Source organism: Polypterus senegalus, chromosome 10 (assembly GCF_016835505.1).
Source record: "Polypterus senegalus isolate Bchr_013 chromosome 10, ASM1683550v1, whole genome shotgun sequence".
NCBI lineage: Eukaryota > Metazoa > Chordata > Cladistia > Polypteriformes > Polypteridae > Polypterus > Polypterus senegalus.
This window is the reverse complement of record NC_053163.1, coordinates 125,705,322-125,727,858: the sequence shown is the minus strand read 5'-3', so window position 1 is coordinate 125,727,858 and position 22,537 is coordinate 125,705,322. Positions and strand designations below refer to the sequence as shown.

The 22,537-nt window shown below is 39.0% G+C and overlaps 1 protein-coding gene across 2 annotated transcripts in view; it reads right to left on the bottom strand.

Annotated features, from left to right (window-relative positions):
- Positions 1-2,081: 2,081 nt before the first annotated feature.
- LOC120537529 (serine/threonine-protein kinase PAK 3) overlaps positions 2,082-22,537 on the bottom strand; it is a 180,099-nt gene continuing 159,643 nt past the window's right edge. For both annotated transcript variants that reach the window (XM_039766538.1, XM_039766537.1), the window contains 4 exons: positions 20,155-20,254; positions 14,014-14,210; positions 10,406-10,543; positions 2,082-2,734 (listed from right to left, as the gene is read on the bottom strand). In XM_039766538.1, the coding sequence (XP_039622472.1) occupies positions 2,645-2,734; positions 10,406-10,543; positions 14,014-14,210; positions 20,155-20,254 (525 nt within the window). In that variant the 3' untranslated portion in view covers positions 2,082-2,644. The remainder of the gene's footprint in view (positions 2,735-10,405; positions 10,544-14,013; positions 14,211-20,154; positions 20,255-22,537) is intronic.

Sequence of the window (22,537 nt, the reverse complement as noted above, 5' to 3'; positions counted from 1 at the left end):
TGAGGTGCTGGGTTTGTGTTCAGTGGCACCTAGGAGGGCAAAAGATGTCATGGGAAATGCCTCATGATATAAGGTTCAGGACATTCATATAAAAGTAATGTTTTCTGGCAAATTTGCAGGCCATTTTTTGCCATTAGATGGTTCAATGAATAATATTTTCAGGCTTTTCAAAAAGCATGGAGATAAAGGAATGAACATGAGCTCAGTTAAAAAAACAAAATGTAGGCTGAACTGGATTTCAGGTTTAAATGAACTCTTCATCATTCTCTTTGTCTTTTGCTTTCATGATTTGTTGTATCCTATACGATTAAATAAATAACACTTTTGAGAGACAGTGCAGTGATACGGGTGAGAGGATTTCTTGACTGAATCTAAAATTCAACTTTTCCTGACATTCTAGGCACCTAATTTGAAAATAAATATGATCAGGTCTACTATTACTTTTCTATTTGCCATCAACTAACACCCAACAAATAAGGTTACTTTTATTTTGCGTGGTATTTTTACCAGGCGATTCTCTTCTTAGATTTGCTTGCTCAAACAGAATCAAACTGTATTAATCTCTACACATACAAATACATTTAATTAAAGCACAATAAGGGGGAGTGTTTCCTTTTTAAGTGAAATTTCTGAAGATCATAGTTGCCACTCCATAAACTGCAATTTCAAAGAAATTTACTTTCTCTATAAACATGAAATAAAAGATGATTCTTAAAAATGAGCGCTTCCGTACCATTTTGTTCGTTAGGAAATGTATTCAGACTAATTAGGCTACAATCTCCCACCCACCCCACACCATTAGAAATGTTATAACAAAGTGCCCAGTGATATCTTAGAACATCATTTCAGATTTCAAAAAAGGCTGCGATCAGAAAATAAAAATTTGCTTAATTACAGACTACCTTGGCACAATTCCATAATATTTCAAACATTGAGCAAGCAGCTGGCCACCATTATCTCAACAGCTCAGTGCGGTAGAAGACAGAAGTTTTGTGTGCAGAGGGGTTGGTTCACCGACTTCCTATGAATCAAAAGTGCCTATCAAATTCTGCGCTTTTAATGGCCTAATTAGAATGATTAATTGCTGAGAATTGGGGCCACTGCCACTTTTTATGCTCACTCTAAATGTTCATCCTAACATCATAACATAATTCACTTATAAATCCAAACTAAGGATGGAGTAGAGAATACAAATGGGCAGCACCAAAGCGCCACATGGAATGCCAAATTATCACGGATCCCACATGAACATGAATTATGTAAAACTCACATTATAACACAAAGCATAAGCTTTTAAAAAATGTGACTTTCTTACGCTGTGGGTATCATCGTAGCAAAACCTCTAAACATGAGTAACAGAGTTACAGAGGCTTTGATCTATTATGCCATTAAAACTTTACGCATCTCCAGTTTCTTAATTGTTGAACAGACCAGATCCCTAGAATCCTAAGACAATCAATGTAAATACTAAAAAAACTCTCTTAAAGCATAAAAGGTTAAGGGAGCTTCCCAGGAAAAAGCAAAAGAAATTATCAGGGGATATGACATTTCAGATGTGAGAGACGAATATAAAGCTGCTGGTTCATGGAAAAACAAAGTAGACTAAGAGCCTCATTATCTGCCGAAGAACAGCAAATATTTGCCACACTCGAAACATCACTTCTTCCCTTGCGGTCCCAACACCACACATTTTCCCTAATATCTATAAAAGTTTTCCTTGTATTATATCTGCTTTATATGTACAGGAAGAAGTCAAACTCCATTCCCCAAAAGGTTGACTCCTGCTGCTAGATGGCTGATTTGAGCTCCCACCTGCATTTTGGAATGGTGGCCAGATCTACAAAGAGTGGATGATGTCTCCTTACGTCACACTGGCATCATTATTATTCAGTGAATATGAGCCCAGTGAACCCTGACATTTATGATGTCCAATTTCATAAATATAAACCAATCACTCTGGGCAGTCTCGCGCTTGGGGAACAAATTTTCAGTTTCTTATGGAGCACTTCTAGGCCATGTGACTAACTGAGGTCAGCTTCAGCAAGAAAAAATATATCACAGCAATAAGAAAAGTGACTTCGGAGACAGCAAACATAACTTTTACAGAAGTCACCACATTATGTAACGCGAGACATGACAATCACTCATCAAGAGCGTCACGTTCACCATTCGGCCGCAGCTGCTACAATGCACCAGAAAAAGAAGGCAAGTTAGTTCATTCATGTTCCATAAAGGCAAAATGTCTGGACGAACAGAACTTTGGGAGTAGGAAGTAAACCAAGGCTGCCATCATCTGCATCCACATCACAAGATCAAAGGACACCTCAAGTTCTTGGAGAAAAGTTTCGGCAAGTGAATGGCTGTAATAACGAGGATTTCTCCTCTTTCCTTTCACAAAATAAACGTTCAAGAGAAGACTTTAGGAACCATTTGGTTCATCCAACTCAATTGACTCTCAGGGAAGTGAGAAGTTCCATACATGATGTCCTATTAACAGAAGAGTGGACAAGGCAGTGCTCCGATTGTGTTCTCCTTATGTTGTCCAGTTGTCTTTCACTCCCATGAAATTGACAACATCAGGGTTCCGCCATAAGGCTGAGTGTTTTTCTGTCCGGTCAAAATTTCTTTTTTATTTTGTTTCTTGTTAGCGACTGCTATTTTTTATGGCTTCCTTTGCAGCGATAATCAGAGGTGTCAGGCTGGAGAGGGGCTTGGCTAACTTCAAGAATGGATGCTGAAAAAAAAAACAAGATCAAACTTTAGCAACAAACTATTGTCGTTAGAGTCTTTCCAGAATAATTAATCTGTAAAATCTACAATAAATGAGCAGGTGAAATGTCAGGAAGCTGAAAAGATTTTTAAAAGGCAAAACAGGAGAAACATGTAAAACAGAAAAGGGTCAAAACCAACAGATCGAAAAGTGCCGAAAAAACAAAGCCAAACAGTAAGATAATAATTGAGGTCAGAAGGACAAAACAAAAGTCAGGAAGCCAAGAGACTAATGCAGAAAGCAGGAAATGTTCACAAATAGTTTAGTAGTTTTTTTTTTTTCATATCTGCAGCAGAGATAAAGACACGGTGACGTGAGTGGCTATTTAAAACCCCTGCTGCAATTACCAGCGGGTGACACACTTGAAAGCCACACCCCTCTATGATATTAAGGGTTACCCTAGCAACAAGAACAAGCTGCGGCGCATTCAAGGTACATGAGACGCCTGCCGGGAGAAATAAAATTTAAAAATATAACAGCAGGGATGAAAAGACAGTAAAGAACAAACTGAAGGCAAACCAAAAGCAAGTCAAGTCAAGTCAAGTTTAGGATGTCACTGTGCATTGGAGAGATTCCGAAGGACTGGAAAATGGCAAATATCATCCCATTATATAAAAAGGGTGACAGGGCAGATCCAAGCAACTATAGGTCAGAAAGCTTAACATGCATCACAGGAAAATTAATGGAAGGAAGTATTAAGGATAAGATTGAGCAACACCTGGCAAGTACAGGAGTTATTCTGAACAGTCAGCATGGGTTCAGAAGAGGGAGGTCGTGTTTTACTAACATGCTGGAATTCTATGAGGAGGCAACAAAAGGATACGATCAAAGTGGAGCTTATGATATTATTTATCTGGACTTTCAGAAAGCATTTAATAAGTTGCCACAGGAGAGGTTGGGCATCAAACTAAAAGAAGTGGGAGTTCAGGGTGATGTTTTTAGATGGGTGCAGAATTGGCTCAGACACAGGAAGTAGAGGGTGATGGTGCGAGGAACCTTTTCAGAATTGGCTGATGTTAAGAGTGGTGTTCCACAGGGGTCAGTGCTAGGGCCGCTGCTTTTTTAATATATATATATATTTCTATCTAAATCATTTATATAAGTAACAAGCTGGTTAAGTTTGCAGATGATATCAAGATAGGTGGATTAGCTGATAATTTGGAATCTATTATATCATTACGGAAGGACTTGGATAGCATGCAGAACTGGGCAGATTTGTGGCAGATGAAATTTAATGTCAGTAAATGTAAAGTATTACACATAAGAAGTAAATATGTCAGGTTTAAATACACAATGGGCAGTCGGAAAATCGAGAGTACACCTTATGAGAAGGATTTAGGAGTCATAGTGGACTCTAAGCTATCGACTTCCTGACAGTGCTCAGAAGCCATTAAGAAGGCTAACAGAATGTCAGGTTATATAGCACGACGTGTGCAGTACAAGTCCAAGGAGGTTATGCTCAACCTTTATAATGCACTGGTGAGGCCTCATCTTGAGTACTGTGTGCAGTTTTGGTCTCCAGGCTACAAAAAGGACATAGCAGCACTAGAAAAGGTCCAGAGAAGAGCGACTAGGCTGATTCCAGGGCTACAGGGGTTGAACATGAGGAAAGATTAAAAGAGCTGAGCCTTTACAATTTAAGCAAAAGAAGATTAAGAGCTGACATGATTGAAGTTTTTAAAATTATGAAGGGAATTAGTCCAGTGGATTGAGATTGTTATCTTAAAATGAGTTCATCAAGAACACGGGGACACAGTTGGAAACTTGTTAAGAGTAAATTTCACACAAACATTAGGAAGTTTTTCTTTACACAAAGAACGATAGACACTTGGAATATGCCACCAAGTAGTGTGGTACACAGAAAGACTTTAGGGACTTTCAAAACTCGACTTTTTTTTCGAGGAAACAAGTAGATATGACTGGTGAGCTTTGTTGGGCTGAATGGCCTGTTCTCGTCTAGAGTTTTCTAATGTTCTAATGGTAACATGCGTTGCCGCACCCACCACATGGCAACCCCCCAGGCAGACACGCGGTCCAGTCCCACCCAGCTTGTAGTAGCAAGGTATTACATGGGGGACCCCTTGGCCTGGTCCAGCCACTCCGGTCCCCAGCAATGAGGATCCTACAAACCGGATCATCCTTGGGGAATCGCGCCACATGGCCGTAGTGCCATAACTGATGCTCCCTCACAATGCGGGTAATGTGACTCATTCAGGACTCCATGAGCAACCGCTCATTCCACACAAATTCAAACCAACGGTACCCAAGGATTTTCCGGAGAGACACAGTACCAAAGGATTCCAGTCTTCATCTCAGGTCACTGGATAGCATCCATGTCTTGCAACCATATAGCAAAACAGGAAGCAATAAGGGGCCTCATGCATAACGCATAAATCTGTGCTTTCACCAACTTCTACGTTCTTCCTCTCCATAAATCCTGGTTAGCGTGAAAAGTAGCGCACGTGCATGTGCATGCTGTCCCGCCCCAACTCCTCCCAGAATTAAGCCTCTTTGAATATGCAAATCAATATAAATAGCCCTTAAACTCAGCATTCTGTGAAAAGACAATGGTAAAAGCACAGGGGAAAACAGAAGAACTTCAGCAAATACCAAGTGGAGGCAACAAAAAAAGCACTATTTGTTGGTTTAAACAGTGGTATAAACAACAAAAGGAAGTTGATCAAGTGACACAGAGTGTCGGAGAAACTCGAAAGCTTAAGTTCACAAAGTCACACAGTGCCCGAAATAAGAAAAAAAGATGTCAGATATCAAAGCTGCCATGAAAAGGCGAGTGTTAGCCCACCGTCTAAGTGTCATATGAAAACTTATTAGGATACAGAGAAAAAAAAAAGGCACACAGTGAGAAAAAAGCACGAAATGTCAACTTTAATCTCGAAATTTCCACTTTAATCACACAGTTTATTTTGTCATTAAAGTAGAACATCATAAACTTAATTTTAAAATTATTTAATTTACTAGTTTCTCAAATCCCATCGTAACTAAAGTAGCACATCAAATGCTTTGTTTTGTATTTGGTTTTCTATGTGCTCTATGTGTGTGAATCACTACGTGTTTCTTGAATAGGCTTTGTCTCCGACAGGACACAGAATCCATTACATTCATGATATTACAGCTCTCTTAATAATTAAAATACTGAGATGTATACTTGATATCATTTTCATGATTATAGGAGTTAAAGCATGTTATTAAACATGAGTACACGGTGGCACAGTGATTGTTCATGTCTCACGCAAGATGCTTGCTGCACCGTGCAACCTTCGGTGAAACAATTTATTGCAGCAGTCCTGTCTCTTTCAAACATACTAACCTCCAATTCCTGTCCTTCCTTTTCTTTCTCCAAATACCCAATCGCCACACAATCAGGTCTGTAACAGACGTTAAGCCATCTGTAAGCTGAGAACGCTGATTCATCAAAACTTTTAAGGAACATTGAAATATCTTCGTAATACATGTTTAATTATTCTATCCATCTATCCTTCCAGTGTCGCGCCAGTCCCAGCAAGAATACAGCGTGAGGCAGGAACAATCTGTGAACGGAGGGCTGGCTCTTTGCTAGCACTGCGACACCGTGTCCTTACATGTTTAATTATTAACAATATAGATTATTTAAATGAAGTTAAAGTTTAATCTGTATAATATAATAAATATATTTTGCTGCATTTCATCTTAAAAATGATATTGTCATCATATGTAGATACGTGCTTTATAAAGTGGCTCAGGTTGTGCAATATTATAACTGTAATGCAAGTTTACAGTGAGGTAATTGTACTAATAAGTACAAAGAGTTCTACAAGGAGTACTTGATGGACTGATTGAGTACGTTTAGAGTTCTTGGGATGAAACTGTTTCTGAACTGCGAGGTCCGTGCAGGAAAGGCTCTGAAGCGTTTGCCTAATGAGAGCAGTTCAGTAGGAAGCATGGCTGAGGCAGCGTGTGCTTGATGTTGTATACTGATAATTCTCTTTCCGATCAGCTGCTGTACAGCTGTGATTCATACTCAGATGCAGTGATATAAATACTCCTAGTGGTACAGTGAGAGTAATATGGAAAAAGATGACCCGATGTGGCAACCCCTAACAGTTCAGCTGAAAGAAGAAGAAGAAGGTGCAGTGAGAGTAACAACGTTAAAGCAGCTATGGTATTTGGAATACTTTGGCTATTCCGTGGACCATTATATTGTTACAGGTTAATTACAATCAGATGCCTTAAACTAATAAATAATATGCAGTTAATTTCAGTGTATTTATAAAGCCGCGTCAGGGATGTGGATCTAAAAAAGAAAGGGAAACCACACTTGAGCAAAAATGCTGGGTGCCGCCAGTTTTCAAAACCGAGCAGAGAACTTGCGTACACCAGAGTTTTAGCTATTGTGAAAGCGCGCATGGCCTTACGCCAAGTTTAGGTTTTATACATTGTGATTTGAGCATGGAAACGGGAGTATGCAACATTTTTGTGTGTATGCATCATTTATACATGAGGCCCCAAGACTTGGACCTTTGTCCTTTTGCAGAGATATCCGGAGCGCCACACACCCCTTTCCAGCGACCTCTTGACCCCCCATGCTCTCCCAATCTGTCTACTGACTTCATAGGAAGACTCACCAGGGACATGAATATCACTGCCGAGGTAAGGAAACTTACAAAAGCAAGAAAGAGAAATAAAAAAACAACAACAGGCAAAACAAATCTACAATTCCAACAAAAAGTATAATTGAAATAAATATTCCTCTGTAAATTGTTGTTTTGTTATTTACAGTATACATTCACCAAAGAGCTAATCACCTGATGATCACCTTCAAACCCTTTAGAAAAGCAGACCTTTGTACCAACGACCGTATATGAGTGTTGCCTGTCTGCTCATTGGATGAGGGCTGCCTATAGACAGATTGAGAAGCTGTGATCCAAAACACAGGGGAGCACCTCATGTCGCAGGAAGGGTCTGGACCAATAGCTACATTCAGCAGGGATGTACCCTGCTTATACAGTATACCAAAGGAAGTGGCTCAGCCATAATGCTCAGTGCTTTTTCAATAGGCTACGTTCTAAATTTTGATTTTACATTGGTATATTCTAATTCAATTGATCAAACAGTGAAAAGGTGTTTGGTGTTAAAAAAATAATCTGTTTCATCATTTTCTGACCTGTTATGACCTGCCGGAAATGACAGGTCGTGAAATGATGTTGTGTTTAGTTGATGGTGAAGGCCTTAGACAGGTAACTAGCAACATATGTGAAAATGGTAAGAAAAGCAACAAAAAGAGTGCTGAAAAAGATAAGCATTGAAATCGTGATAAATGACAAGAGCAAAACGCAAAATGTACTAGATGACCACAGCAGTTACTGCTGATTCCTCAGTGCTAGAGAGACCAGACTTCAACCCCCTGCCCAGTCACTTGTTGGTGTTTCTTTAGAAAGCCCAGTTTCCTTCTACATCACGAGACATACATGCTAGTTGAATGGTTGATTCTAATCTTGTCTGGTATGGTTTTGTGACTGCGGTGGGCTGGCGCCCTGACCGGGGTTTGTTTCCTGCCTTGCGCGTGTTGGCTGGGATTGGCTCCAGCAGACCCCCGTGACCCTGTGTTAGGATATAGCGGGTTGGATAATGGATGGATGGAAGGATGGTTTTGTGAATGAGTGCGTCCTGTGATTGTCTTGTGTTGTCTGCTATCCAGACTCCATATTCTAGTATTGGATCCAGAATGCATTGGCTGGAATTTCCCTTAAGCCTCACTCAAGATTAAGCATTGGATCCCTTCAGGATGAGTGTGGTGGCACTGAATGCTTTGCTTTGATCTTTTCAACAACAAGCAATGCCAAATGTATTAGATTAGCGCCCTCTGGTGAGCAGCACTAAAACTGTCTTAGAGGTTCCTCTGCCTCCTGTCCACTTATTCACAGAAATTAAAATAATAGGAATCTTAACTGCTTTGGTAAGGTGTATTAAGACCCAGACTCCTCATTATGTAATTATATTTAATATTTTATATCAATTAATTTGTTTTATGTAACTTCCAATAGTAATTTATGCAATATTTGATACAAATTAACCAAACCAATGTATGAAGCACACTTTTACATCTGTGCTTTTACTCCTCAACTGTGTTCACACCAAGCGGTTTATCCCAAATTACTCCTTTAAAAGAATACTTACCCTGTGTACTTTTAGCAATGGCCAAAAAAAAGTAATTTGATGTTTTTATAGAGAATTGAGATAACAAACTTTCTGATAGCATGAATAATGGACCAAAAAAAGCAGTATAAAAATGTCACTGAAAAAATTCCCATGTTACTCGAGTCACACAATTCACATGACAAGTCATTCAGTCGTAGGGCCAGAATCGGAAAAGTGCATGTATTTTTTACTACAATATTGTTAATTGAATAACTCCAGAAAATGAAAGCAGAACACACAGAGAAAACACATTTTAGAATGGAACACAGGACTCTTGACCAATGAATGAGGGGGGAAATTCAATTCAAAAGTTCGATCCCACGTGTTTGCATTTCCTCTGCATGCACTGGTCTTATTTTCCTGAAGTTACCATTTCTGGCTGAAGTGTTCCTTTAGCATTTTACTGCATCTCTTTCAAATTTATCATTCTGAAATTAAATTTAACATTATAGATTTGCTCTTCCTAAACTCTCTGTAAAAATGATAGTAATTTCTAGATCCTAAATGGCCTTCTTTATTCAGAATACTGCTGTGATTAATGCAGATGATTGTTCTTATTGGTAACTTGGCAGATTACATCTATGAATTTTTCTTCCTACGTTCTACCATGTATTTGGGTTCTTCATTTCATATTTGTGTAATTTTTAGCTCCCCATATAATATTACAGTAACATCCTTGGCAAAGTCTATAAAGCTGATTACTGACACTACTTTTACGTTCTTCTATCCCAATGTTCATAGGTCTCCTCCTCAACCCTACCTCACATCACAGTGGTATCAGGCGCACTGTGTAGCTGTCTGAATTTGATGACCCTGGTCAGCGTGCAAACCTCTTACCCTGCGCCTTTGTCCAAGAACTTAATTGGTTGCTTATCCCTTCACAAATTCTAGTGCTGCTACATCGTTTTGCACCAAGAAACCAGATTTGTGCATTATATTCTAAATTTGGTCTCTTAGCACATTATTGAGTATAACTCCCCTTGATTTGTATCAAGATGTAACTTCAGAAGTTTGGACTTCTGGGCTGAGTATCTATATTCAAAAGGATTAGAAACATTATAGCATTTGAACTAATAAATAATAAGAGCAATAAATCAACACAACCACAAGAGACAACAGGGTCAGATTCAGAGAAAGAAAAAGACAGAAACCAGAATGAAGATGGACCACTAAACAGTCTTACATTACACTTCTTAAACTGAAATTGCCAAGCTTGTGTGAACTGCAGTTTTCGATTTGATATTATAACATACTGTATGAAAGAAGACATTAAAGAATTTACTAGTGCTGATATATTTCAGCTTAATTAATGCACTTTTTGCAAGAATTTCAAATAACTACTATTGATCAGTTATCTTTATGTCATTATGTTATAGATTAGATGAATGTAATCCTGCACTGCTAAAAAAAAAAAAATCTAAAACAAATTTTAAAAGTTACCTGTAATAGTTCTTTAGCAGCGCCTCTTCTGTCTACATCCATTTCCAAACAGCGGTTTAAAAAATCTCGAAAAACTGCTGATAGTCTTTCTGGGTTCTGCAGCTCTGGCGTCCCATTAGTAGCTATTAGATACAAGGCCTGAAAGATCAAAGGAATTATTATTATTATTATTATTATTATTATTATTATTAAGCATTAAAAAACAATTTTGGTACTTGGAGCAGGACAGGCTTGGCATGGTGGAATCATCCAAGTTCAAGGACTGGCTTCAGCACCAGTTCATCTGGGGCCTCATGTATAAACGGTGCATACGCACAAAAATGTTGCGTTAAGAACGTTTCCATGTTCAACTCACGATGTATAAAACCTAAACTTGGTGTAAAGCCACACACATTTCCATGGTAGCTCATACCCTGGCGTACGCAAGTTCTGCGCTCGGTTTTGCAGACTGGCGGCACCCTGCATCAAAGCAGTGCTACTGTTCGTGTGTTGGTTACCCTTTGTTTTTTAGATCCACATCCCTGACGCGGCTTTATAAATACACTGAAATTAACTGCATACTGTTTATTAGTTTAATGCATCTGATTGTGATTAACCTGTAACAATATAATGGCCCACAGAATGGTCAAACTATTCCAAATGCCATAACTGCTTTAGAGTTGTTACTCTCACTGCACCTTCTTCTTCTTCTTGTTTCAGCTGCTCCCGCCACATTGAATCATCTTTTTCCATATTACTCTCACTTTACCACTCGGAGTATTTATATCACTGTATCTGAGTGTGAACCACGCCTGTACAGCAGCTGATTGGAAAGAGAATTATCGGTATACAACATCTAGCACACGATGCCTCAGCCATGCTGTCTATTGAACTGCTCTCATATGGCAAACGCTTCAGAGCCTTTCCTTGCGGTTCAGAAACAGTTTCATCTCAAGAACTCTAAACACACTCAATCAATCCGTCAAGTGCTCCTTGTAGAACTGTTTGTACTTATAAGTACAATTACCTCACTGTAAAGTTGCGATACAGTTATAATATTGCACAACCTGAGCCACTTTATAAAGCGCGTATGTACATATGATGATGATATCATTTTTAAGATAAAATGCAGCAAAATATGTTTATTATATTATACAGATAAAACTTTAACTTCATTTAAATAATCTATATTGTTAATAATTAAACATATGAGGACACAGTGCCGCAGCGCTAGCAACAATCTGGCACTCCATTCACAGATTGTTCCTGCCTCGCTCTGTATTCTTCTAAACACTGCCAGGGATACCAGGGGCCATGACCCAGCCGGGACGTCATGAGGGACCGGATGTGGGTCTGTGCCCACCCTGGATCACGTGGGGGTTGCCTTCCGGGTTGCTCTGGGGGCCACGGGTACAGGGCATGGAAGCTCCACCCTGTAGGGGCCTGTGGTCACCGCCAGGAGGCGCCCCAATGCCTGGTCCTGGTGTGGCGGAAGTGCTGGGGGAAAGATTTAGGACGGCGCCCGGAGAGCAGCCAGGAGGACAGCCGGCACTTCCGCCACGCTGGGGCGTGGCCAGAGGAGGAATGTCGGGAACCATATAAAAGGGGTCGTCTTCATTCATTCGAGGCTGGAGTCGGGAAGAGGAAGGACGAAGCACAGAGGAGGTGTGGAGGCGGCCCGAAGAAAGGCATTGTGAGGCCAGGACTGTGAATTGGGGTTTGTGCACGTGACTGGGTCTGTGTGACCATTTAACTGGGTCTGTGTGACCATAACTATTGTTGTAAATATTGTAAATAAGCGTGTGGTGGTTTGAAAACAACATGTCCACCTGTCTGTGTCCAGGTCAACTTCCTCAACACTTACTATGAAGATATTTCAACATTCCTTAAAAGTTTTGAAGAATCGGCGTTCTAAGCTTACAGATGGCTTAACGTCTATTACAGAGCTGATTGTATGGCGCTTGGGTATTTGGAGAAAGAAAAGTAAGGACAGTAATTGGAGGTTAGTACGTTTGAAAGAGACAGTACTGCTACAATAAAGTATTTCATCGAAGGTCACGCATGGCGCAGCAAGCATCTTGCATGAGACATGAACAATCACTGCACCACTGTGTTCCCCTGTTTAATAACGTGCTTTAACTTCTAGCATCATGAAAATGATATCACGTATACATCTCATTATTTTAATTATTCAGAGAGCTGTAATATCACGAATGTAATGGATTCTGTGTACAGTCGGAGGAAGAGAAAGCCCGGAAAGCACGTAGTGATTCACACACATTGAACACATAAAAGATCAAATACAAAATAAAGAAATTAATGTGCTACTTTAGTTACGATGGGATTTAAGAAACTAGCAAATTAAACCATTTTAAGATGAAGTTTATGATGTTCTACTTTAATGAAAAAATAAACTATGTGATTAAAGTGGAAATTTCAAGATTAAAGTTGACATTTCGTGCTTTTTTCCCTGTACCCTAATAAGCTTTCATATGACACTCCGATGGTGGGCTATGACTCACCTTTTCACGGCAACTTATCTAACAACTTCTTTTTTATTTCGGGCACTGTGTGACTTTGTGATCTTGAGCTTTTGAGTTTCTCCGACACACTATGTCAACTTCCTTTTGTTGTTTATATCACTGTTTAAACCAAAAAATAGTATTCGCTGAAACTCTATTTTCCCTCGTGCTTTTGCCATTGCCTTTTCACAGAACACAAAACTTAAGTGCTATTTATATTGATTTGCATATTCAAAGAGGCACAATTCTGGGAGGAGTTGGGGTGGGGCAGCAGGCGTGTGCACGTGCGTTAATTTTCACACTGACTGGGATTTACGTAGCGGAAGAACGTGGAAGCTGGCAAACACAGAGATTTATGCGTCTGGATTTTTTTGTGTGTAAGCACATTTCCGCTTTTGTGCTTATGTCATGTTATAGTGCAAATTCTACACACATCGTTATGCATGAGGCCAATGGGCTCTCGGTTTATCACACAAGTTTCTTTTTGTTCATTCATTTTCCACCGCTTATCCAAGACTGACCAGTAAAGTCAAATTAAGCAATTTTTGGCTTTCTCTTTATTGACACCCAGAGTGAATGTCACAATTTCCACAGCCATTTATGAATTTATGATAGCATCCTAGGGAAAATAGTGTGGCCTGAGTATTTAATGAAAGAGACAGAGAAGATTGGTGGCCATTTGTGTGGGTGATATTGAGCTGCTTCTGAGACAGTCAGCCTCTGCAATAAAGTCCATGGGAGAGCCAGGATTTCCTTTGTGTTGCCATTTATATCTGATGCATTGCATTATCTTGCTTATCCCTCCCATTTTTTTTTATAAAAAAAACATTTCTAACATAATACTAAACTACTTTTCATTGTCACTAGGAGGTGCTGTTTCACAATGCAAAGTCAAATTTAACTATCCTGTTTACCATATTTAAATAGTTTTGAACTTCACTACATGTTTCCCTCTTTATCTTCTTTTGTGTAATACAAAAGTGAATATTATAGTTACATATTTCTGACAATAGGCAGTGGGTGACCCCAATGTTGTACTTAGTGTTTCCTTAAACTTTATATGGCAGTAATCTGAATTAAACCAGAAACATGAAGATATAATCTCACCCTGAGTGGATTTTCATTAAGATAAGGTGGCTCTCCTTCAATCATTTCTATTGCCATGATACCTAAAGACCACACATCAACCTTTGGTCCATACGCCTTTCGGGTAACCACTTCAGGGGCCATCCAATATGGTGTGCCCACCATAGTGCTGCGCTTACTCTGTTCAGGAGTAATTTGGGCACAGAAGCCAAAGTCGGCTGCAAAGAGATAGAAAATACATGTTAACAATATGCTTCTAGTAAAGTGAAATATTGTGTCATTGCACAATAGTTTGTCACTCACAAAATTAATTAAGCAAATACTCCATTAGGATATGTCATTGTTATGAGTTTTTTCCACATCACTTACCATACAGTTTGTTGCTATTGTCTGTTTAATGGTTAACATGGATTAAAAAAAATAAGGAGCTTGCTCTCCATTTCTGCTTCACAGCTCCATAAAACTGATTTCTTATTCTCAACTGATTTACTGCTTAAGTTAGCATCAGAATGCAACCAAATGTAAAGGTATAACCAGGAGAGGCATTGGCTCAAAAACAGAAGAATAACAAAGAAATCATCAAACCCAAATTGTAACCCAAGAAATCGCAATCGAAATACAAAAGTACAAGGTCAGGAGTTGAGAAGTCTATAAAGGTAATAATGATAATAAATCCATAACAGTACTCTACTTAGTTAGTGGATTTAGTAATTAGAATTAATTAGAAATTTGTAAAGTTTATATTTGTATATACCTGTGAACTTGTCAAAGGACTCGGTGCCTACATTCAGTGAGGAACACTAAATAAAAATACACTGAACTGAATTTAGTTGAATTCATAACAGATAAACACATTTGTATTTAGTAATTATAAGGACTCAGCAGTTACAAGACTCCTTGGACAATGTGCTTAAGTTTTTGGGGTCCCCTAATTCCTTGTGGCCACAATAGACTGGTGCCCACTTCAGGGCTTGTTTTCTGTATCTCAAGGCTGACAAGATATGATCAAATGCTTCACAACCCTAAAGAATCAGATCATTATTGGATATTTTGCTTTTGAAAATAATGGCAGAATGAGAGCATAGCTTTGCTATCAGGTTTGATTCCAAGCTGTAGTGTTTTTTAAACCATTCTTCTATTTATGATTTAATTCTTCTTTACTTTCTGATCAAATGCTGACGTGGCCTAACCTTATTACTGTCTTCTTCCTGATAGATAGATAGATAGATAGATAGATAGATAGATAGATAGATAGATAGATAGATAGATAGATACTTTATTAATCCCAAGGGAAAAGTCATAATTCATAGTCTGCCATCATCACATTTGTATTCCAAAGCCATGGGTGAAGAAGCCGTTTTGTGTAGAATTGGGACTTCAATATACCTCTAATACACATACCTTATTTGTTTTGCTTTGAGATTCAGGCATCCTTGGTATACTGTATACAGTAGAATGCCTGATGTAATTTTTGATTCTAACATATTGTGTAACACAGAATCACCTAATCAATATTATTTGAGTTATTTGAGTAGTACAGTTCTCTTTTGATTATTTAAATGATAAGAGTTCAAGTATCAATGTTAAGAAAAATCTGTCTGTCAATCTAGATATGACTGTAACGATTAACAGTATTTTTTAATATGTGAAATATGTGAGGAGTAGGAATGTACAGTAGTGTTGGAATCGAAGTGGAAGCATTATTTTGTAATATTTCAAGCAAATGTTTGAATTTATGTGTGGTGTATGAAGAACATACTAGGGGAGGAGTGCTGGTGAACTAAATTATATGTATCAGGTATTCATCTGATGTGCGGAGTAGGTGGAGTGTAGTGGGGCGTTGTGCTGGTGGTGAAGTAATTTATTTACAACAGATACAATCTGAATTTATGTGCAGTGTAGGAGGAGTGTACTGGGGTTTGATATTGGTAATGTATTAAAATTAATATTTAATTATACTGCACTAGCTATGTAAACCCATGCTATTTAAAAGCCCGGGGTCCTAGAAACTGTTGAAATCGTCAGAAAAAAAATTGAAATGTAGAGATGTCAGGTAATTGAAAGGAACTACTCTCTGCATATCTCTCTTAGGAGGTTTTGTTTTGCCAACATGCTCGAATCGCTTGTGCATTAGCAGCTAAGTGACTTTATCTTTCTTCTGAGGTTTCATTTTGTCAACGTGCTCGCCTCGCTTGTGTATTAGCGGTGTGAAGAAAAGTAAAAGGAATACCGTTTTGTCGATGTGTTTGCCTCACTTCTGTATTAGCGGCTAAGCGAGTGACTCTTTCTTCGGAGGTTTCATTTTGCTGACGTGCTTGCTTCGCTTGTGTATTAGTGGCTAAGCAAGTTTTCTGTTTTCTCTGAGGTGGAGAACTTACCCAGACTTCACCTCTCTCTTCCGGGACGGACAGACACACACACACACACTTCCACGCGTAGACGTCTATATATAAGATGTGTGGAGAACAAGACATCTTATTCATGAAATTCATTTGAAGGAAGAGAATATGTGTATATGTACTTATTTAGTGTTTGAAATTAATTTTCTTTACAATATGTATTAATTATATTTTGCTTAATATTTAATAGTTTTGTTCTTTTGTTGTTATTTAATTGAATAAAGATTGTTTAAAAAATCTACCTAAAAAATCTTTCTAAAAAGTGAATGCAATCATTCTTTAATTTATTAATCATCATACAAATACCTTACTGATGGCTTGTATTCATATTTTCTACTCTACACTTTGTTACCATGCTGGGTTCCCTTGGTCCCTGTGTCTAATCTGCTTGTTCTTCTTTTTCTCAGACTACTGTCATTTCCTCCCTCATCCCAAAGACTTGAAGTTTAGGTTAACCGTTGACTCCGAACTGGCGCAAGTGTGTGAGTGACCGTGCCTCACATGGCCCAATATGAGTGAGCTCTTGGTGTTAGAAATAAACGTAAATCATTTGTAAACTAGCAAAAAGGGAGAGTCTGGTTTCATTAAAGCAACATTATCTGTATTGCAAATCAATTTGTTAAAAACTGTGGACAAGTTCCAAGTGTGGTAACATGTAATCACTTTAAGATTGTGTTTCTTTTATTACACTCATTCTTGATGGTTCTTGCATGCATTTATTTGTTTGATCATAGATGACTTTTCTTGAAACTTATCTTTATCTGTATTCTAAATTTTGTTTTGCTTTTTTTTGTTTTTACTAATAATAATATGAAATAAGTCCTTTGTAGCCAAAGCAATACACTTATCCTCCTTTTTACCAAATTGGCTTGACAAGCCAAGGGTTGCTTTTAATGTAAACAGACCTGAACTTGAGACACTGGAAAACCTGATCCTCTCATTCGGTTTGCCAAGAGTGTTGTGAGCCTCCAAAAGAAGTAAAAAGTGCAGCACCAGAACATTTTAGTCCAGCGACTCAGTCAGGATATAATAAATGGACACCCTATTTTGGAGTACAGCTGAGGGAGGATTGCTATCTATGAACTCAAAATTTATGAAGCTACAGAGATCAGGTAGGGTTGGTGACAGGGAGCCTGGTATTGGTAATGGCTTTTCTTACTTTTGTGTTGTGCTTGGCTAATTATTAATATAAATTCGCTTACATCAAAGGAACATTTGCAAGAATCTGTGAACTCTTACTGAGGGGCACCTTGAGCTTGTTAAGCCAGACGCACATTGAGGTTTGGTATTTTTAGCAGTAACCTGTTTATGCACAACAACAATCTCTTCAAAATCTATTATCTTCTGAGATTGTGGTTTGATTGAATAAGCGGCTCCAGGAGAAATTTTGGGACTTAACATGAAAAGAGAAGTATCTATGTCCCTAAAAAAATACTTCCCTAAAAACAAGGCAAATGACAATTTCATTATTATGAACCAGGAATGTGTCCTTTCACAGATGGCTTGAAAAACTGAAGCTGCCATCACAATGGATTCACTCTTAATGTGAACGTCAATACTGAGCCTTAGTATTTATCACATTGACTGCTCAATCAGAAACAACATATCACATTGATGGTCCTGCAATGATTTTAGCAAAGCTCTGTGATTTCTGGGGGCCCATACTCCCACACATCTGCTCAGATTATGACCGGTACCATTCTGCTTTAGTACATGTTGTACGTTGTGCTTATATCTAATATTTATCAAACGTTATCTGACACAGTTGCATTTTCCCATTGATTTATCTACTAATCTGTGTCTACTGTTATTGCACCATGCACAATACCATTTTTGCATTTTTGATGTGGCTGCATTAGTGGGACTAACCTGCAATTGCTGAGCGCTTTGAGTAGTGAGAAAGGCGCTATATAAATGCAAAGAATTAATATTATTATTATTATTATTATTATTATTATTAACAAAATTCACTTTTCGTTGTTTTGTAATTTACAAAGGCAACTGGCTCTTGGCTCTGTGACTCTGTTCTATTGATGTCGGCTACCAACCCACACCATTTGTTCCCCTCTGCGGTATCATTCTTTTCAAGTTAAATGGGAAATGGTTCTTTGTACAACAAAGTAAGATAAGAGATGTGTCAGGTGTTTATGAAAGGAGGATTTATTGGCAGGTAAGAAGACCTTGGGATAAATAGTGGTAAAGGATTTACTGAGGTGCCACCAGATAAGAGTTTCTTATTAAACAGCGGTTCATTGATGTATTTGTGGCAGTCAGAGTACAAGAAGACATAATTAAACCTTGACAAGGTCAGAATACACCATAGGCAATGGAGAGGAACCAAAGGAGCAAGCAAGGAGGTTGTCAAAAACAAGCAAGGTTTCAAGCACGGAGAGGTCATAAAAATGACATGATCGTTAAAACAAAAGAGGGGCCAAGAACACAAACAGAGATATGGTATTTAAGGTGTTTCAGTGACATTTTTTCTTGTAGTAACAAACTCCGTCACCTGTTCAGGATGTCACTAAGCCTGCAAAAAATGCTGCTGCTGCTGCTGTGGAAAACATCCTGTGTTGTTTCAGCTCCAAAGTAGGCCGGTGACTCTTCACCTAATGACTAAAGACCAGAGGCACTTATGTAACACTTCATGAAGACCTTTAGGAAGCAAGTCCTGGAGTATAAGTGTCCTCTTATGAAGGAACACTTGGACACCACTGCAGTATGGCTATCGGACAAAGGTTGGAGTGTAAGATACAATTATATATCTGCTCCACAAGGCAGCACTGTGAGAATTAGGCTTTTTTGATTTCTCTAGTGCCTTCAATGCCATCCAGCCATACCTGTTAAGGGGTAAGCTCAGACATATGCAGGTGGATGAGCCTGTGGTGTCCATGATAATCGACTCTCTGTCTGGCAGACTGGAGTTTGGGAGACTCAAGAAAGGTGTATCTCATAGTTTGTTGTAATATTTATGTATTGATTGATTGACTGATTGAATCATTTATTGAGCATCTGTAAAAAGCCACATTTTCCCCTGGGGACAAATAAAGTGCTATCTATCTATCTATCTATCTATCTATCTATCTATCTATCTATCTATCTATCTATCTATCTATCTATCAGGAAGAAGACAGTAATAAGGTTAGGCCAAGTCAGCATTTGATCAGAAAGTAAAGAAGAATTAAATCATAAATAGAAGAATGGTTTAAAAAATGGACAATTATTTTTTTTTAAAAAGAAGAGAGTAAAAATAAAGGTGGTCGTTAAGCACAATCAGGGTTTGAAATTGTAAGAAGCTAAAAACGATACAGAATTGAACAAAAGCACAAAGAGCTCAGTCACTGAGTATCATCTGATTGACAGGAGCCTTCAAAATTACAAAAGGAGGTAGGTGAACACAAGAAGGGATGATGAGCGACAGACATTGGAAAGCATGTACAGTTGAAGAGCAAGGGAATGGGAGGGATACAATATATTGACAAGGGGAAAGCATGAAACACTTATAGCATGAAAAATGACATGCATTAAATAATGTTTGTGGAGCCACATCCTGCAAAACCCTTCATAGTTACAGTATGTACTACCTGAATATTCCAAGGTTGCTTTGAGTCTTTCAGCCATTATTTTGATTTGCAATGGAGCAAATACAACCCATTGTTTGCTGCAGTATTTTTAGCCTAATACAATTAATGTGTTGCTGGGACTTATCCTGATTAAGCAGAGTAATATAATAATATTTTGTATTCATTTTGGAAGCTTTACATACTTAATTTCACCGATCCATCCATTCCGAGGAGTATGTTGTCACTTTTGATGTCTCGATGGATCACTTGGTTGGAGTGCAGAAAGTCCAAGGCTTGAAGACACTGAAATGAACATAAGGTAAAGAAAATTAATTACAGATCTGCTAAATCTTATTCAGATCAGGCATCCCCCACCTACCTATCTAGACAGCAAAGAAGTAAAAGGACTCAATGTGAGGAAGCAGTCACTCAGAAATACTGAGATATGCTAACAGTTAGCAATCCTTCACTGTAGCAATCGATATGCAATGTATCACTGCTCTATTGTCTGTGGACGCAGCTATTTTGATATGAATATATATATATATATATATATATATATATATACAGTATATATATATACAGTATATATATATATATACAGTATATATATATATATATATATATATATATATATATATATATACACAGTGGTACCTCGGTATATGTCTGCTTTGGAATAAGTCCAACTTGGTATACGTCCTGTTTGGACACGAAAAATTTTGCTTGGTATGCGACCTTTGTTTGGAATACGACTCGCGTGCTACCCTTGTTTACCTCTGCCCACGAGCGTCAGTGCGCCAGATGCTAGCATTCAGTGAACAGCCTGCGCTATAACTCTCTGTGAATTTTCATGTGTGTGGTATAGCAGGTCCCCAGCTCCTGCAAAGGCCAGTATTAAAATAAATAATCACCACGTTCGCGGCTTGGTGAGGGGGCGTGGTGGCTCTGCAAGTGGTTAGTATTGGTTAGTATTGGGCTGAAGCGGTTCTCAGGGCGATTCGCGATGTGGGCGTTTCTCACCTAAGTGCACAGGTGACAGCCCATCTGCATTCGTGGTTGTTCCTGGGGCTGCTGATTTCAGCTGCCATGCCCTCTTGATAAACAGAAGCGTGAGTTGGCTAGAAGGGGAGGAAAAAGGAAGAAAGAAAGAAAGAAAGAAAGAAAGAAAGGACGGGAGGTTGTCTGCCTGAAGGTGTCTGCCTGTCTGTGTCCGGGTCATGTTCCACTATATATATATATAAGAAAGAAAGAAAGAAAGAAAGAAAGAAAGAAAGAAAGAAAGAAAGAAAGAAAGAAAGAAAGAATGGACGGGAGGTTGCAGGAGAAAGGAGGAAGCAGGAGATAGAGAGAGAGAGGGAGAACAAGCGCGAGCGCAGAGGCAGGCTCCCACTGCAGCTGAACAGGTAGCCTGGGTGTTGGGCCGACACCCTGGGAATAGTAGTAGTAGTCACTCCCGATGAGTGATCATGGAGCGGAATTGACCGAAAGGAGGTCGCTGTGGATCCCAAGTCGCTGTCAGGAGGAGCCTACCGGAGCAAGAGATCGGAGAGGTGACCTGAACAGCTGAAGTAGGCAGAGTGAAGGTCAGCTGCAAGTGGGGCGACTCCCCTGTTGAGAAGCCTTGTTTTGTTGATTGTTTTAATAAAAGCACTTTGCACTTTTTCACCATCCCGTACTTTGTTGTGCCTCACTGCTAAGCTTATCGGTAACATTGCCAACAGTGTAGGGTTCAAGGGCTCCCGGACCGCAGATGGGAGCATACAGCAAACCTGCATCATCACAATGTGATTTTGTGTTTTTTCACATAAATTTGAATTGATTGTTGAAAAGTATGAAGATGACATTTGTATCCGGGACATGGCTGCTGCATACCGTATGCCTGAGAATGAAGGTTATCTATTGTGAAAAACAAAGACATTATTAAAAAGTAAACTCAGGTTAAATTTTCATTTATTTCTTCTAATTGCTTTTGTATGTATGTATTTTAGTATTAAGCAGTGTTTAAATTTTATACAACCCCATAAATGTATAATATGCCAATAACAATAGGATTTTTTTTAATGGGAACAGATTAATCATTTTTCCATTATTTCTTATGGGAAAAATTTGTTTGGTATGCGTCCTGTTTGGTATAAGTCCAAGGACCTGGAAAAGATTAAGGACGTATACCGAGGTACCACTGTATATATATATATATATTGTTGAAGATGGCTGGGGTGGCGACCCGGCCGGGATGCCAAGGAAGACCGGAGGAGGGTTTACACTTTCCCCAGACCATGTGGGGGCGACTGCCCTGGTTCCTTTGGGGGCCATGGGTACAGAGTTTAGAAGCTCAAACTTGTAGGGGTCCGAGGTTTCCACCAGGGGGCGCCCCCATGCCTTTGGAGCCCTGGACCTCTGCACTTTCGCCACACCCTGAAGGACCAGGGGGAAGAGCAATGGGAACACCCGGAGTGCTTCCGGAAATACAGCCAGAACTTCTGCCACACTGGAACCCACCTGGAGCACATCCAGGTGCTATAAAAGGAATGCCTGAAGAGTGAAGGCATTTGTGTTGTGGCCAGGACTTTGGGGACTTTTGGG